At 48.1% G+C, this 18125-nt stretch overlaps 1 protein-coding gene across 1 annotated transcript in view; it reads right to left on the bottom strand.

The window, feature by feature from the left end:
• NFKB2 (nuclear factor kappa B subunit 2) overlaps window positions 1–17889 on the bottom strand; it is an 86990-nt gene extending 69101 nt beyond the window's left edge. The window contains exons 1-2 of the mRNA XM_083502490.1: window positions 17744–17889; window positions 2710–2757 (exon numbers count right to left, since the gene is read on the bottom strand). Coding sequence (XP_083358616.1) covers window positions 2710–2757; window positions 17744–17808 — 113 coding nt within the window. The 5' untranslated portion in view covers window positions 17809–17889. The remainder of the gene's footprint in view (window positions 1–2709; window positions 2758–17743) is intronic.
• Between the last annotated feature and the right edge of the window lie 236 nt (window positions 17890–18125).

The following is an 18125-nucleotide window of genomic DNA, read 5'->3' on the forward strand; positions in this document are numbered from 1 at the left end:
TTGGGGGGGGGGCAGACAGTAGATTCTACCAGCTGGTAGAATGGACTCTGCAGATCAGCAAAGATTTGTGAGCCTGATCTTTTCTTAACAATACAGTGGTGCCTCGCAAGACGAAATTAATTCGTTCCGTGAGTTTTTTTGTCTAGCGAATTTTTCGTCTTGCGAAGCACGGTGTCGGGAAAGTTTTGGAAAAGCTTCAAAAATCACCAAAAACCTCAAAAAAGGCTACCACACCGCGTTCTATGAGTTGCTCCTCGAAGTCAAGTCGCAACTGTATTAACGGTGTTAAGAAAAAGGAAACAAACTTGCAAGACGTTTTCGTCTTGCGAAGCAAGCCCATAGGGAAATTCGTCTTGCGAAGCAGCTCAAAAACCGCAAAACCCTTTCGTCTAGCGAGTTTTTCGTCTTGCGAGGCATTCGTCTTGCGGGGCACCACTGTAGCAGCAACAACAGAGTTAACATTTCCCACTGAACTTAGCTGAAATGAAGGAAGGTAACCAAGGGGTAGACTTTTGTGCCAAAGGACAGTGAGCCCAGTTCAGTTCTGGTGCTGCAAATAAATTCCTGAGGTCTGAATGCGCTCAGAGACACCCTATTATTTAATTCTAAACACATGCATTTTGCAGCTAGCTCCCATGGACTGCAAGAAGATCAAACCTATCCATTCGTAAGGAAATCAGCCCTGAGTGCTCACTGGAAGGACAGATCATGAAGCTGAGGCTCCAATACTTTGGCCACCTCATGAGAAGAGAAGACTCCTTGGAAAAGATCCTGATGTTGGGAAAGATGGAGGGCACAAGGAGAAGGGGACGACAGAGGACAAGTTGGTTGGACAGTGTTCTCGAAGCTACCAAAATGAGTTTGACCAAACTGCGGGAGGCAGTGAAGGACAGGAGTCCCTGGCGTGCTCTGATCCATGGGGTCACGAAGAGTCGGACACAACTAAATGACTAAATAACAACAACAGCAACTGGTTGGTAGGTCTTTGGAAGGTGGGGTGTCCTAGTGAGAAAGAAGAAAGGTGATCCTCTGTGCATCTCCTGTTCCAAGTGCAAGGCAGGACCTTTAAAGTTGCAGGATGCCAGAGCTGTTGTATGCATGCAATTGTCCCTAGCATGCAGAGGTTCCTAGGTTCAATTCCTGGTGGCTCCAGACAGGACTAGGAAACACTCCTGGCTGAAACCTTGGAGATAAGGCCCACAGGGAGACAGAGCGAGAGATATGCATATCCACGTCTCCTCTGCATGAACCTCTGATCCCGACTGCAGCTTTGGGTTAAAAAATAACCTTAGTCCCTGCCCCAAAATTGTCCGTTGATTGGGACTCTGCTACAAAATTTTAAGTGCTACATTAAAATGGGGGGAGAGCTTAGAAAGTGTAACAATATTTTTTATATTCATTTTTAGTCAAAAAGGGCATTCCTTTCATATAATAAATGGAGCTGCACATTGTGGGCATTAAAATTGTACATATCCTTATGTACAATAAATAATGTGGAGGGAGGTTTGTAAGTGGTGAAGAGGAGGGAGTCAAAATATTGTTTTCATGCTATGTTTTGTAGCCAGTCTATGTTGCTTCTCTATTTACTAACTACTTGATCTATTCACCATGAAAGCCCATTGGTTCCTCATGACGCTGGCATATCCTGCTGAGAAATTAAAAGTTCCCACAAAGAGAATCACGGAGTTGGACGCGACCTGTGTATAATCTAAGTCCAACCCCCTGTGATTGCAGGAATAAACAGTTGTCCCATACAGGGATAGAACCTGCAACCTTGGCATTGATCAGCACCACACTCCAACCAGCTGAGCTATCGGGGTTCATACAGACTAAGACTCCAGCCCCTCCTTCCTTTAGGATTTGGAGCCTTTAAGGATTAAAGAGGTCCCTTTTCCAGCAAGGAGGGTGAGTGCTTATGTCTCTCAATCCATTTTGGCAGGAGGACTGGGCCCACCTACCTGTCAATCCTCTTGACATCAAGACGATGTCATTTTCCTTCGCCCTTGCAGTTTCAACTCAAACCACATGGGCAAAGTCACACGGATTCGCAAGCGCCAACATTCTGTTGATCAGCAGCACCTGCACATTGCACTCCCTTCGCCGGCATGGTTTGAAATCAAGCCACTCCGGCTGGATGGCTGATCCCTGCAAACCACACCAGGCATCATTGTATATGACATCAAGTGTAGGGAAAGTGGGCAGGGCTTAGGCAAAACAATCTGAATTACAATGCCTGCAGGTTGGAGGTTCGCCACCACTTAAGGTGAAACTGTCTAGCATGCCTCCTTTTTTCTCCACAAGCATGAAGACCACCAAGTGGTGTATTTTTTTATTTTTAAACCCTGTAATGCAATGGGTGGGTAGACTCTGTGCTTTAAATAGCGGACTACGTGCACCATGCAATCGTTGGCAAAACTGCAAACTTTCACGTCTTCAGGCTTTCATAGTTAGAGTTCTTTAGCTACTTACATCATCTAGGCGGCCGACTTTGGGTTGGGGGGAAAAAAAATAAAAAGACTATGAAAGCACAGAGTCTAAGTAAACCGTACCATCTTGCGCTTGAAATACCAGATCAAGGTCTTTCCCCTCCTGGCTAGAAGCAGAATGCAAGCAAATGAGCAAGGAGATGAGAAACAGCCCAGGAAAACCCACACAGACAGGCAGAGCCACCAACAAAAGCCATGGTGCAAAGGGAGGAAGAACTCTTACCAATTATGGACTGGGCAGATGTGATTGTTCGACAGTGCCATGGCATACCTGTAGGGAATAAAAGAAAGAAGTGAAAGAAGTGATCGTGTCTGCTCTTCTCAAACAGCTGCTTCTCAGTTCTCTGCAGCCTAGGAGCAGCCCTGATGCTCAAGCCTCCATTAAGAATACACAGTAAACAGGGTGTTCGGACCAAAGGTGGGAAGCAGTCTTCAAACTCCTGCCTCCTCAACCACAAATTCGGTGCGTAGCCTTCAGCAAGTCATTTCTCTTAACCTTTGCTGCCCATCTATAAAGTGGATTGGTAGAGATTTTGAGGCAATCTGGGTCATGCTGCACTGCAGTTTAGCCTAAGCAATGGGATAGCATCCTCCATCACACCTGGAGGCAACAGGTGTGTTAAGAATAGAGCACCAAACCAGCACACAACTTTGACACCAGTGTGCAGTCAATCGGACAAGCTTGGGCTTTGGGGTCAGTGTTAGATATGGAGATATGAAAGCTAGGAGCTAAATGGCACCTGAAACCGAAGTTATGGACGCAACAGGGGAACATCTACGCTCGCTTTTTAATACAAAGCTGAAAATGAATGAACGGCAGCTAAAATATTAGGTTCATTTTTCACATGGTCTAGTCTTTCCACTGCCCACCCCCCTAATATCCTTAAGAGGGTCTCTTCTCCAGTCTTCACCAGAGGAGCTGGAAGCAGAGAGGCAGAAAAAGGTCCTCCTTTCCTTCCACTCCGCAGTTTTAATATGAAATCTTAGGTGCAGTACTGGGCCCAGAGCTCAGAAACGGCTTGTGCTAATGAAATTCCCTGTCGCAAAATACACCTAGAACAATGGGAGTTTCGAACACTGTTTGGGATGTACCTGTGGCCCCTGATTTGAGTGTCAATTACAGAGTTTTGGGGATGGCACAGAAAGTGGGGTTTGTGGTACAAAACCAGGACACAGCTTTGGCACCAGTATGGAGTCAAGCGGACAACGTTGGGTTTTTGGCTATTTACTTGTGACCCCGATTTGCTGTGTCAATTACTCGGTTTGGGGGGAGGCGCGGCACAAAACGCGGGATTTGCAGCAGAAAACCAGCACTAAGCTTTTGGGGGGGTCCAAAATTTTGGGGTCCACATGCTAATGGAGCTGGGCTGGCACGTGTTGCTGACCTCCAACAGAAGGGAAGAGCTGATGAACTCTGGATGGAGAAATAGCAGGCAGTGGGAGGCGGGCGCCTTATTATAGCATCGTCTGTCTGAGGCAGTTGCCTCACTCTAGCTAAGGTGGGGGCCACCCCTGCACTTGGAATCAGCTGCTTCCCCTGCCAGACTATCTGCTTGGCAGTGTTTGTCTAGTGATAAGGAGTCCGACATGCATCCCAGGCAAAACGGCTCCAAATGCCTCCCCACCCCTTAGATAGCAACCTTTTAAGGAAGATTTTTCAGCCTCAGGGCTGCATTTGCTTCTGGGAAGCCACGCCCACATGCCAGCAGAGGGTGGGGTCAGGGCCAAAAGTGGGTGGAGCAATGAATACTGTTTTCTACTAGCTGTTCTAGACGCAGTCGCACATCCCTCTGTATCCTCCGTCCAGACAAGCAAGAAGCCAGGTTCAGAGGTCAAGTAAACATTCCAACCAAGCAAAAGCACTCCAGGAGGTTGCAGCCCAAGGCCAGTAAGGGGGTGTGGCTCAGGGAAAGAGGGTGTGGCCTGGTAAGATTCCCAAGGGCCAAATAAGTGAGGTCTGGGGTCAGTGTTTGACACCTGGGTCCAAGGTTTCCCTGACCCCCCCCCCAACACACTGTGTTAGTAGGACAACGTGCAGAAAGGCAATCCACATACTACTGCTCACCACTGCTGCTACAGCAGCCACAGGACTGTCCTTTCCATTTACCGTATTTTTTGTCCTATAAGACTCACTTTTTCCCTCCTAAAAAGTAAGGGGAAATGTGTGTGCGCCTTATGGAGCGAATGCAGGCTGCACAGCTATCCCAGAAGCAAGAGGGATTGCTGCTTTCACTGCACAGCGATCCCTCTTGCTGTTCTGGCTTCTGAGATTCAGAGTATTTTTTTTCTCTTGTTTTTTCTCCTCCAAAAACTAGGTGCGTCTTGTGGTCTGGTGCGCCTTATAGAGCGAGAAATATGGTAATTGAACATTGTTAATTGGCATGATAACCATCAGCACGTTTAGGGAGAGCCCACCAAATCACAAATTTCTAAGATTCCACATTCTTAGCATATAACAGCAGTATTAATCAATTCAAACATTTTTGCATTCACTTTTCAAAATAAGAACGCAGACTGATGCAGAAATATGGTGAACTGAATGAAGACTGGGGGAGGGGGGGCGGAGAAGGGGCGAAAAACCCGAGAGAAGCCCAAACCGACAGATCCTTGCCCATCCCTAACAGGCAGTGCTTAAAATAATTCTTTTAAATGCAAACAGTCTGCCTGAATAATAGAGAGAAAGGCTGGCCAGCAAATCTGTGTCCAAAAACAGGGGTGAAGCCAGGTTTGAGCTGTGGGCGAAAGAATGCAAGTCCCAATTTGCATATATATTTGTATGCACTTGATTTTTTTTAAGCACGGCAGTCCTTTTCTGCCTCTCTCAAAACCTAACAAAGAAAAGAAGGGTCTAAATTTCAGCCCCCTGCTAAAACAAGAGGTGAGCAGAACCTTTCGATTTGGATGCAAAGGCATGGGCTCAAACTTTTTGGTAATAATAATAATAATTTATTATGTATACCCCGCCCATCTGGCTGGGCTTCCCCAGACACTCTGGGCGGCTTTCAACAAAACACTAAAATACAATATATAACGTATTAAACATTAAAAGCTTCCCTAAACAGGGCTGCTTTTAGATGTCTTCTAAAAGCTTGGTAGTTATTGTTCTCTTTGACATCTGGCGGGAGGGCGTTCCACAGGGCGGGTGCCACTAGCGAGAAGGCCCTCTGCCTGGTTCCCTGTAACTTGGCTTCTCACAGTGAGGGAACCGCCAGAAGGCCCTCGGCACTGGACCTTAGTGTCCAGGCTGAACGATGGGGGTGGAGACGCTCCTTCAGGTATACAGGACCGAGGCTGTTTAGGGCTTTAAGGTCAGCACCAACACTTTGAATTGCGCTTGGAAACGTACTGGGAGCCAATGTAGGTCTTTCAGGACCGGTGTTATGTGGTACCGGCGGCCACTCCCAGTCAACAGTCTAGCTGCCGCATTCTGGATTAGTTGTAGTTTCCGGGTCACCTTCAAAGGTAGCCCCACAGAGAGTGCATTGCAGTAGTCCAAGCGAGATTAAAATTACAATCTAATAGCATGTGTAGCAGGTCATTTATATCCCACTGGAGTAAACACAATGGGAAGAGTGGATCAGGGAGGGGAAGCGCCTTGAAGGAGCTGCCAGAGTGGCAAGGCAGCAGCTCTTCACAAGTCAGTCACATCAGTCAGGGAGATGGTTTGGCACCTTTCGGAAGTTGGGAGATGGGCTAGAGTAGCGCCAGACAGAACCTACCCTGTAAAAAGTAAAGGGACCCCTGACCGTTAGGTCCAGTCGTGACCGACTCTGGGATTGCGGTGCTCATCTCACTTTATTGGCCGAGGGAGCCGGCGTACAGCTTCCGGGTCATGTGGCCAGCTTGACTAAGCCGCTTCTGGCGAACCAGAGCAGCGCACGGAAACGCCGTTTACCTTCCCACCGGAGCAGTACCTATTTATCTACTTGCACTTTGATGTGCTTTCTAACTGCTAGGTTGGCAGGAGCAGGGACTGAGCAACGGGAGCTCACCCCATCGCGGAGATTCGAACCACCGACCTTCTGATCGGCAAGTCCTAGGCTCTGTGGTTTAACACACAGCGCCACCTGCGTCCCTGAACCTACCCTGTACTTTTGTGTATTCAAGGGGAGACGTGACCAGGGGCAAGGCATGGAGGGGCGGGGGGTGCACACAATTTTTGAGCAGGCACAAACCAGGTGCCCTCACCGCAGAGTGGCCTGATGCTCCTCTCTGCCCATCAAGGGTCGTGTTGGCCAGCCGGGCTCCCCTCTGTGCAGGCAGGCAGTTGGATCAGCACAACCCCGCTAGGGGATGGGGTCGTTCCGGTGGCGAGGGCTGGCGAACCCACCCCGCTGGGGTGTCAGCAACTGATGCCGTGCTGCTGGATGTGACCTTTTTTGCCAAGGTAAAATGGAGCACAAGGGATTCTGGGCCTTCACTCCAACCACCACATTGCAGGTTGGGCTGAGAGTAGCCTACAATAACCCTCCGATATAGTTTACTGTTGCACCCTGTTGTGAGAAGGAGGGCAGCTTTCAGAAGCCCAGTAAAGTAACCCGCTGTGAAATCCCAACCCTGAGATAGTGCCACCATCAGAGGTCCTCCCAGGCCAAACCCAATTAACTCAATCGCTTGCTGACTTGCATGCAGACTGGTTGCACTTTTAAAATTTTAAAATCTAAACAAAACTGTTTGTGAATTAAGAGCCAAATTAGAGCACGCAACCCATTTTTCATGGGGTTGTGTGTGTTTTTTCAACTCTCTTTGCCACAGGCTAAAACAGGAAACACCAGGCACTTCCAGGCTGTCACTGTATTGTGGGTGGGTTTCAATTCATACCAGAAAGTGGGCATTGCACAATTAGGGTGGATTTGGGCTCTTATGTAATAAACCTGCTTCTCCCCTATCTGCAAAAAATGAGACTTTTTGCAATAAGAAAGGGGGTTATGAAATGTACTGGAAAACGTGGGGTAACCATTGCTTGACTTAACCTCATTTAATCTGCATGAATATTCAATAAACATGTAACCTACCTGCAAACTTTGTCCAAATAAATCTGGATGTTCGGTAAACAGGTTGTCTGAAGTGACCACAAGCACGCACCCCAATTATACACTCTGCAACATTCTGTTTGCAAGGACCTGCTTGCTTAAATTCACATCATTTATAAATAAAGAACTAACAGGCAGCTCCCAGTCTATGATGTTATAGCTTTATGGAAAGCTTTCATTTGCTTAAAGGTAAAGGGGTAAAGGGACCCCTGACGATTAGGTCCAGTCGTCACCGACTCTGGGGTTGCGGCGCTCATCCCGCTTTATTGGCCGAGGGAGCCGGCATACAGCTTCCGGGTCATGTGGCCAGCATGACTAAGCCGCTTCTGGCGAACCAGAGCAGCGCACGGAAACGCCGTTTACCTTCCCGCCGGAGCAGTACCTATTTATCTACTTGCACTTTGACGTGCTTTCGAACTGCTAGGTTGGCAGGAGCAGGGACCGAACAACGGGAGCTCACCCCGTCGCGGGGATTCGAACCGCCGACCTTCTGATCGGCAAGTCCTAGGCTCTGTGGTTTAACCCACAGAACCACCCGCGTCCCAGCATTCATTTGCTTACTTATTACTTATATGTCCAAGAAATCCAAGACTGCTCAGCCAGTTCTAAAGGTTGGTTGCTCCTACCGCTAAACAAAACTCATAGCTCCCTTCACTCTCTGGCAAAGGCAAGAAGACAACATTACTGGCACTACCATGGTGCAAGTCAGTAGAGCATGAGACTCTTAATCTCAGAGCTGTGGGTTTGAGCCCTGCGTTGTGCAACAGAGTCCTGCGTTGCAAGAAGTTGGGACTGGAAGACCCTCACGGTCCCTTCCGACACTACAATTCTACGACTCAAAGTCAGAATGGCTTTGGCCAACGCCAAGTTCACAGATTTTATCTTTCAAATAGCAGCTTTCTCCAGGGGGTAGGATCAGCGGGCAAGACCCCAAGAAGTGCCCAAACCATGCCTAGCCACGTACAAGCATCATTCCCTCTAGGATACCAACCACACTTCCATTATTTACGGCTGAGGTATAATAAGCAGCTGGCACCGCCAGCCAAGCAAATTAACATGGAGTGGCTGGATGGGATGACGGAGCCTAGACGAAACCACAGACGTCCTGAATCATGCGAGAGAAACTAGCAATTGGCTAAATGCTGTAATTGGTCCCTCCGACTGGGCCTGGAGCTGCAGTTTCTCAGGTGTACTGGGGGGAGGGGCTTCCTGTTGCTGGGTGCCCACATTCAAAATTCTAAGCATAGGGCTCCTTCCTTTTTCACAAGGCCATGGCTTCATCTACGGTCCTCATCCAACCTGCTTTGTGTAAGCATAGCATAGCATCCAGTCTGCTTTGCTTGCCTTCTCGTCATTGCATCTATTCCTTCTATTTATGGTTTTATCCTTTACTGTTTTGTACAGCAAACCCTCCAAGTGTCCCTATTTTCCCGGGACGTCGTGATTTAGAGAAGCCATCCCAGTTTCTGATTTGATCCCGGAATGTCCCACTTTTCCTTAGGATGCCCCTATTTTCATCGGAGAAATATTGGAGCTGTTACGGCTAAAATCTGGGTGCAGGGCTACTCTGCCACCCAGCTCATCGGACTAGGTCCGCGGGTCCATGCGGAAGAAAATGAGCTCAGCCAAAAGCAGGAGCAAACTGCAGAAGATGCAAGTTTATTGCGCAACAGGTTCAAGGCGAGATTGAACAGCGAGAAAGGGGTGACATGAACTTTTGAAACTCCCTCCATGCAAAATACATCCCAGTTACATCATGAATACATTAAGAAGAGGTTGGGTTACACTGGATTAACATATGGAGGAGGGAGGGGGGAATATGCAGAGGGCTGGAGATATGGAGGAGGGAGGGGGGAATATGCAGAGCTGGAGATATGCGCAGATAAGCACATCCTGAGAAGACAATGGTCCATGTACACGTAGTCTGTCACCTGGCATTGCCCGGAGGAAAGGTTTGGCAGAGTGATTTTGACAGGATTACTTGAGAGATTATGGAGGACAGGGGAGGGGTGATGGAGTCCTAGAGAAATTGAGCAAATATATTGTAGTGAAGAAGACATGCCCCCCCCCTTCCGTAACAGAGGGTATGACATTATCCTACCCCCGATCCATCTGAAGGCAATCCTGTATAGGGAAGTTTTTTTAAAAAAAATATTTAATGTTTTATTATGTTATTATATATGTTGGAAGCTGCCCAGAGTGGTTGGGGCAACCCAGTCAGATGTGTGGTGGTATAAATAGTAAAATTGTCATTATGGAATGGGACGTCCCTGTTTTCATCAGAGAAATGTTGGAAGGTATGGTATAGTAATGTGGTTCAAAGCAAAATTTGAATTTCAATGAGGGTCTCTCACAATCTCTTAAAACTGAGTCCATGACCCTCTTGTCAAACCCATGTTTTTCTGTAAAATACATACTGTACATCATGCACTCAAGTTTCAAAACCAATTTAACATGTAACATGAGAAAAAGAGGTTACTGTTTGAGACCCCACCCTTGGGCTCATGTAACTAGTTCCATGATATATATATTTTTGGACCTGGCCTTTGTCTTCCAGTACAGTGGTACCTCAGATTAAGAACTTAATTTGTTCCGGAGGCCCGTTCTTAACCTGAGGTAGCACTTTAGCTAATGGGGCCTCCCGCTGGCATCGCACCACGACTGTGCAATTTCTGTTCTCATCCTGAAGTAAAGTTCTTAACCCGAGGTACTATTTTGGGGTTAGCAGAGTCTGTAACCTGAGGCATCTGTAACCTGAGGTACCACTGTACTGTAAATGATCTCGCCCTGTATGATCTTGTAGTATGTGGAAATTACCAAACAAAAATCCATTATTTACGCAACTGCCCCCCTGCAAGAAGATCTAAATCATGTTTTGAAAAAGAGGATTGTAGGCTACCTGATCAAAAGTTTTGGATTTTTGCCCCTAAGAGAAGTATAAAAGACCCGCCAAAAGACTTAACCCTCAGTGGCTAGGACCCACAACAGGATATGAGAGCTGCCCAACCAATTGGGAACACTGATCTCAGAGGGGGTTTGTTTTATTTGATACCTTCGGCTTTCACCCATAGTTTCTTCTGGGCGCTTCCCAACTGTTGATATTTTTGGGTGGCATTCAAACACATACTAGCGAACTCAGGCTGTGCAATTATTGTTCGTTGGGAAGCCTTGCGCAATAAACTCACTTCCTCAAAACACTGGACTTTTTGTGGAAAAGCCAAGTGAGAGTAAAACGCAGCGAAAAGTGAAGCAGGTAACATTTGCTTGATTCAGCATGGTCTAAACTCCCTATGAACAAAAAATCTGAATGAATGCTCAATAAATAGTTGGACCACCAGCACCCCGGTAAATAAATCAGGATGCTTGATAAGAAGGTTGTCTGGAAGCGACCTTGCTGGTACTGTCTGCAGCAAAGCCCAATGAACTTTCAGACAGAGAAACACAAATCAAAAGGATTTGCAAGCATTTCTGAACTTGCAATACCTATGGACAGAGATGGATGAGTATCAGAGCAGAAGTCAAGATCAGGGAGAAACAGAGCGCCTCTTCTGTTTAGGTAGAACTCAACACAATCCTGAAAGAGGCCAATTCAGAAAACAGAAGCTCTCTTGAAGCAGCAGAAGGGACTGTCCTGACTTGCCCCTAAACAGCACACCAATGCAACAAAGGCATGGACCTCATAACCAAAACCAAACCCAGGGCTTGTATATTTTTGTAACTGCTATTTATTTTGTGATATTTTGGGAACCACCCTGGGATCACTATAAGCAAGGAAGTGCAGTCTGCAAACCTAGCTCGTCATCTGCTTCTTCTGGACGCAACAGTTCTATATCAAAGCCCCTCTTGCTACAGCTTGCCTGATCTCTTTTCCCCTAAGGAGCCCAAAACTGTATTTTAGTTGCGTAGCATTCCTGAGAAGAAGCTCAGGTTGGCAGTGACCACCTGCTGATCTTCACAAACCAATGGGAACTTGCATTATCTTATGTATCCTCAACCACCAGCTTAAGGAAGCTGCCACTGTATTTCTGCTTTGCAGACTGGCAAGCGGAGGTAGATAATCATTGAAACAAGGTTGGAAGGGACCTCGAGGGTCATCAAGCCCCAGAAAGGCAGGAAATTTTTTCTCCAATGTGGGGCTCAAATACATGACCCTGAGATTAGGAGATTCATGCTCTACAGGCTGAGCTATCCAAACCCAAACCCAAGCCAAACAACAGGAAGACATGACTGCATGGGAATTCTGAAGAATTCAATGACAGACATGCGTAGCAGGAACCCCCCCACCCCAATCATTCTGTTTGTACAAACTTCACACACACTCACACACTACATACGCCACATTTCTGTTATAAATTCATAGAAAATCAACCATACATCGGATTTGCACTGTTCCATTTTTATTTTACTCCATATGACAAGGACTATCAAAGGGGGGTGGCTTGGTTCTGGTCAGCCATAATCCCTTCACCATCCCAGCACATCCACAGGAGCCCTGCCCAGTTGCTATGCCAACCCTGATGATCCCAGACAGAAGACAATCAAGATCACAAAGAACTTGCATATGGGAGTGGATTCAGCATGGACTGAAACAAAGGACAATGATCAGATCTTCCCTCTGGGGGCAGGAAACTGCCAACTCCCCTTTGTCTCCTGGAAGTGACTCATGGGCAAGGGGAAAGGAGGAACCAGCCAGGTGACAGGACACTCAGGTTACCACCAACTCCTCCTTCAACCCCTCCTCTCTGTAATGTATGCATGATGCCAACCCCTCCTTTCTGTAATGTATGCATGATGTTTCTGGGGGTGGGCTTGAGCTAGAGGATGGGAATTTCAAAAGTTTTTATAAGGTCTTGCACACCATCTTTCTGGGTCTTTCCTCTCACCTGCAAGTGAGGGGAGCACCCTGCCGTGACAGTCTTTCTTTAATAAAGACCAAGCCTACAGGCTGCTGATTTGCTTCAATTTACTCTGGTTGGTGTCTTTACTTTTTGTCCAAGGGAGCCCTCAGATTTTTCCGGTAACACATGTACTCCCAGCGTTGTAACTCCTGCTGGTCGCCTTACGAGCTTTCGAGGCAGTAGCTCATGCAACGCTGTTCTCGAAATTAATGCAAACTGGCTGAGATGCAAGTGCTGTCACATGGCCTGACAGACAATAAACAACAGCTAATGATCAACAGAAGGGAAGTGTGGGTGGGGGAGCAGAAGGCCTTTCTTAAGGAAACACCCGGAGTGGGAGAAGAGGTGTCACCTCACCATCAACTCTGAAAATAAGGTTGCATCAACAAAGTAGCTGCCGCAAGGATTTTTTGTTATCTTTTATTAACAGGGTCGCTTCAAAGGAGGGAACCCTCTGGAATAAGGTGCTCCGTTGTATTTAAGGAAACTGTGATGCTCTGCAGTAAGAAGCAGGTATGGAACAGATGAGGCATGCCAGCTAAAGCAGTCCGAAAAGAGCCAGTCCAAAAGGGTATGGTTTGTTGGTTTTGGTTTTTACAAAACCAGCCTGTGAAACACAGTGCCTCTTCAATGTGTGCTAAAGTATATATACAGCCCTGCACCTGTTCATCCAAAACTGGCCCTACAGGCTCTCATGCTCCTAGGACCTAGGCCATAAACCTCCACTGCTTGTGCTTGCAAGTTGGCCACATAAAATAGGGGATCTCTGGCCAGCCTCCCCAGAAATGCCTTGCAGCACAGTATATTGGTGGGAGTGATAGGCAAGTCACCTATGGCTTGTATCAACACTGACTCAGAAATAAACCAAGTTGCTTCTTGCCAAAAACCAGGGAGTAGTTTGGCTTATTAACAAGCCAAAAGCGAATCCCTTGCCCTATGAAACTCCAACCTACCCGCTCCCTCTTCACTTTTGTGAATCCTTCTGAAGTCTTTGCCCACTTTCTTGCAAACTCTACTCAGCATCTGGGAATGGCAGCAGCCAGCACTCCAGGAACAGTGTTCAAATTTTGCCAGGCATATTTTGCACCTGGCTAACAGCCACTTGGGACATGGGTGGCGCTGTGGGTTAAACCACAGAGCCTAGGACTTGCCGATCAGAAGGTCAGCAGTTTGAATCCCCGCGACGGGGTGAGTGCTCGGTCCTAGCTCCTGCCAACCTAGCAGTTTGAAAGCACGTCAAAGTGCAAGTAGATAAATAGGTACCACTCCAGCGGGAAGGTAAACGGCGTTCCCGTGGGCTGCTCTGGTTCACCAGAAGCGGCTTAGTCATGCTGGCCACATGACCCGGAAGCTGTACGCCGGCTCCCTCGGTCAATAAAGCAAGATGAGCGCCGCAACCCCAGAGTTGGTCACGACTGGACCCTTTACATTTACCAGCCACTTGCAACCAAGTGAAGATGCCCGGGCACCAGAATGACGCCTGGCATCTCCACCATCTAGGGGTGTCTGCCTGGGCTTCCTTGGAGCTTGCAGAATTCTATCTGTTATATTTTATCTGCCCAGTCAGAATGAATTTCAGGAACCATCCTGGGTTTTCATTCGAGAGGGGGCTTATTATTTGTTCCTCATCTGAAACTCTGGAGAACAGCTGCCGGCCAGTGTAGCTGATACAGAGGTAGACGGTCCACGGCCTGACTCAAAATGCAGCTTCCTATGTTCCTATATACCTGGAGCTATTTGAATATTTGCATCTTGCTCCCTCTCTAGCCAGACAACCCAAACGCGTTGTCTTGCAGCTAACGAACGGCAGGCAACTGTCTCCTTACAACCAGACAAGACAGATTCAACAAGATACCAATCAGTCAGCTTGAGGCAGCCTTCCTCAGGCAGCACATTACGGAATATCTGTAAAGGGCAGCCAGTTGTAATTTAGTTTAGCCGCATATTTTGACAATGCAGATTTCCTGCCTGAGGCACCGCAAATGTTTTGAGGCAACCGTCTGCCTCTCCTGCATTGTCCAGAATTGACAAGAAGCCTAGAAAAGTGATTCAGCTTGGAAGAATCTGCTAACTAAACACACCAATCAAGGGTAGGCAGCCATCTGGTAGTGACAGGCAACCCTGAGCCCCACCGCTGCTAGACAGGTTGCTTGATCTTTTAGTCCCAGGCGAAACCAGTAGCCCAACACTATGCATGCTTACTCAGAAGTAAATCCCACTAATCCATAGGATTTACTCTCAAGCCAGGCAAACAATGGCGACTGTGCATGTTTCCAGGGAAGGGCTTAATGTTTTGAACAGGTCAAGGAAATACCAGGGTTCTTGGCAACAAGGTGTTCCTGCTGCTGCTGCTGTTTTTTTAAAAAAACTTTGTGGGTATTTCCCCCAGAAAGGGTAAAAGGGTGGGGGGCACAGGAGCCAATTCCTAGGGGCCAAGGTACTTTCAGCCACCCCCAATAAAATATTTGAGCCCCCGCCCCCCGGTTGATGGGCATTGCCATTCAAATACTGTCTGTGTACCTAGTTTTGTGATAGATTATGTGGGGTGGAGCTTACCTGTCCGCCCTCCCAATATTTTATTCAAGTTGGCACCCCTGAGCAGGGGAAAATGCATGGGTCAATATTTACCAGACACTGGAGAGACCTTTTGGCAGTGAACATGGACCACTGGTACCAAACTGCATGGGAAACAGCGCTACTAGAAAAACTAATCAGCAGACTGAATCTATCATGGGATCAAACAAAGAAGGAGGCCTTCCCCCTTGTGTGGCTCCTCTTTATCACATACAAAGGCCAACAAGACAATGACCCCCTCCCCTGCCCTAACAACTATGAGTCAATAGGGCTAACTTAACCTCACACACAAACAAAACACCCTGCAACCAGTCAATTGCAACTAACCATAACTTGGGCCCTCTGATCACTCGCTCTGCCAGCAAAAATAAGACACCTACCCATGCGATGCGGACAAAAAAATCTCCACTCATACACTATGTAAATAATGGAAGTCCCTCACCCTCTCTGCTTTCACCCCTCTTATTTTCTCTTTCTCTGTTTTCTCCTTTCTCCCTCCCCACCTCTCTTCCTTCATCAACCCCACATTGCTACAAAAACGTCTCAAACTGACTGTAATGGACCTGTGTGAAGGATTTTGTTATTTGAAAACACAGACACTGAGTGTACTTCTGGAAAATCTTTCAATTGCTTCACAATTTTGCCTGCACAAAGCTTGTGGGGAGGTTAAACAGTGACCGGCTGAGTACCGAACATTTGCTCCAATTTGTTTTCCAGGAGGGTATATGACACTGGGTCAAGCAGTTTGTTCTGCCACACGTTCCAGTGCCTTTTCATGTCGCTTTCCTTATGGCAAGAAGTCCAGTGGGGGGGGGGGTCAGGCTTGTTGAGTAAGGGTGCCAAACCAACTTTAATGGAGACTTAGGATATTCTTAGCTAGCCTCCTCCTTCTTAAGCTTTTGAGATCAATGCTTTTTATCGCAATAGCTACTGAAATAGCTCAGCTGCAGAGTATAGACTTCAGGAGCTCCTGTAAAATTCTGAAGTTGGGCAGTGGAACGCTGAGCACCTTCCACTCTTGTATGAAACCAACTACCCCTGGAGCGCCTTGGGTAAATGCCAGCTGACAATGGGAAGCTGGGTTTTAAGCTGCCAGTTTCTAAAATGTCTATAGCCCCATCCTTTGCATGTCTTAGGTGCAGTACTAATATATATATATAGAGAGAGAGAGTGTGTGTGTGTGTTCACTTGTGGGTCTCTAAACCCCTGTAGGCAGGGGCAAAGGATTTATTTAGCTGTTCTGTGATTTCCCCCATGTCCCTCCCTTTGCACCTTTTTTCATCTTAACAGCTGCATTTTTAAAGTCTCAATTATTTAGCCTAAGCACCTTTAGAGGTGCCCTTTTGTCATTCCTTCTGATTTGCCATATAATTGGTTTGCACTTGTTCTGCCAGTCCTTCATTTTCTGTGAAAAGCAGTTACCTTGCCTTTGGATGACCATCTGTCATGCTGAGATTCCTGCCTTGCAGGGAGTTAGATGACCCTCGCGGTCCCTTCCAACTCCACAATTCTAACCCAATTGCATGATGAAGTAAATGGAATTTACCAGTAGCTGATTGACTCCCGGTCAAACATTTAAACTTTGTAAATGAAAGAGACAGAGGAGAAATGCTTAAAAACCTCTGCTTTAAAAACTTCTAAGGAAGGAGAGACCACAACCTCCAGAGGGAGACCGTTCCACTGTCCAACAGCTCTTACTACAAGAGAGTTCTTCCTGATATTTTGTCGGAATCTCCTTTCTCCTTTCATTGCTTTGGTGCAATGTCCGAACATCTCTGGCCAAACGAATCAGAATCAATGCTCAGTACACCCAGGGCGTCATCCAACGCGTGCGCAAAACTGCGCGAAAACAAAAGTAAGGTTAGAATGTGTTAAGATAATTATAGGATAGAAAACAGAGGAAGATGGAAAGGAATTGCTGAAACAATTAACAGAAGTGGAATACAAAAAGGGAGGTGTGAGGAGGTCGTGGAAACAAGTGAATGAAAGATAATGAAATTGTTTGATGTGTTTTAAATGGGTCTTGTTTTTGTTTTGTTAGTTTCATGTGTCAGTGTTTTGTAGTGATTTTGTATTGTATTGTATTGTGGTTTTTTATGTTTTTTTTGTAGTGTTGTGTTTAAACTGTTGGAAAATTAATAAATATTAAAAAAAAAACTGCGCGAAAACAAATCCGGAGGAATGCTTAATAAGCATGTCGTCGGGAAGACACCTCGGGCACGCACGAGGAGCGCGCATCGCACTACTGTATAAGCAGCGCTCTGGAAACATGTGGCAGGCTGGGCGCATTTCCGGGCGGACGAGACACAAACCCACGACACGCAAAGCATCCTTCCACGCAGATGCTGCCCTCCACCCTAACAGGTCTCAGCCCTGAAACTTTCCACTGGCACTGGCTCACTTCCACCCCGCCTTGCACGGGTGGAGGAGAAGCGGAGGCGCTTTTTCGAGCAGCTCCGAGGCTGGGGCCATGCGAGGAGATGCGAGCGCCATCCCCGGCTCAGTCCGGAGGGCAGGCTCGCGGGCGCAGGGCCGGGCAGAGAGGCCAGGCCAGGGCGCGGGCAGGCTGAGGCGCGTGAGGCAGCCACGGCTCCGGAGCGCAGCGCAGCCCGCCACCTTCGCCTCCCCCCCCCGGCGGCGCCCCTAGAGCCGCTCGGGGCAAGCAAGCGGGGCAGAAACGCCGCTGGCTGGAAGCGTGGCGCGCGGGTCCGCTGGTGAGGGTCCCTTCCCGCCCCCGTCCTGTGTTACTCACACGATCCACATGCCGGTGATGCTGAAGGCGGGCAAGGCGATAGGCAGGATCGCCCAGGCGGGCATTTTGGGGCGGAGGCGCGCCCGACAGGGGGAGCTGGCCCGCCCGCCCAGCCAGCGTCCGGTGGGCGCCAGGAGGGAGTCGGCTGCAGCGCGCCTGGCGCCGGCCCCTACCAAGGCCCTCGGCCCCTTGCGCAGCGGATTGACTGGAGCGCGGGACGACGACGACGGCGCCAAAGTCGGCGGGGCTCCAGCCTAGCGGCGGCGGCGGCCAAAGCGTAACTTCCCGCCCCCCGAGGAGGAGGAGCGAGGCCGGCATGGGACGGGGCGACCCCGCCTCGGGGGCCGGTCTCCGCGCGCTGCCCGCCCCGGCTTGGAGAGGT

The sequence above is a fragment of the Podarcis liolepis genome (assembly GCF_965112155.1).
Source record: "Podarcis liolepis genome assembly, chromosome: 5".
Lineage (NCBI taxonomy): Eukaryota > Metazoa > Chordata > Lepidosauria > Squamata > Lacertidae > Podarcis > Podarcis liolepis.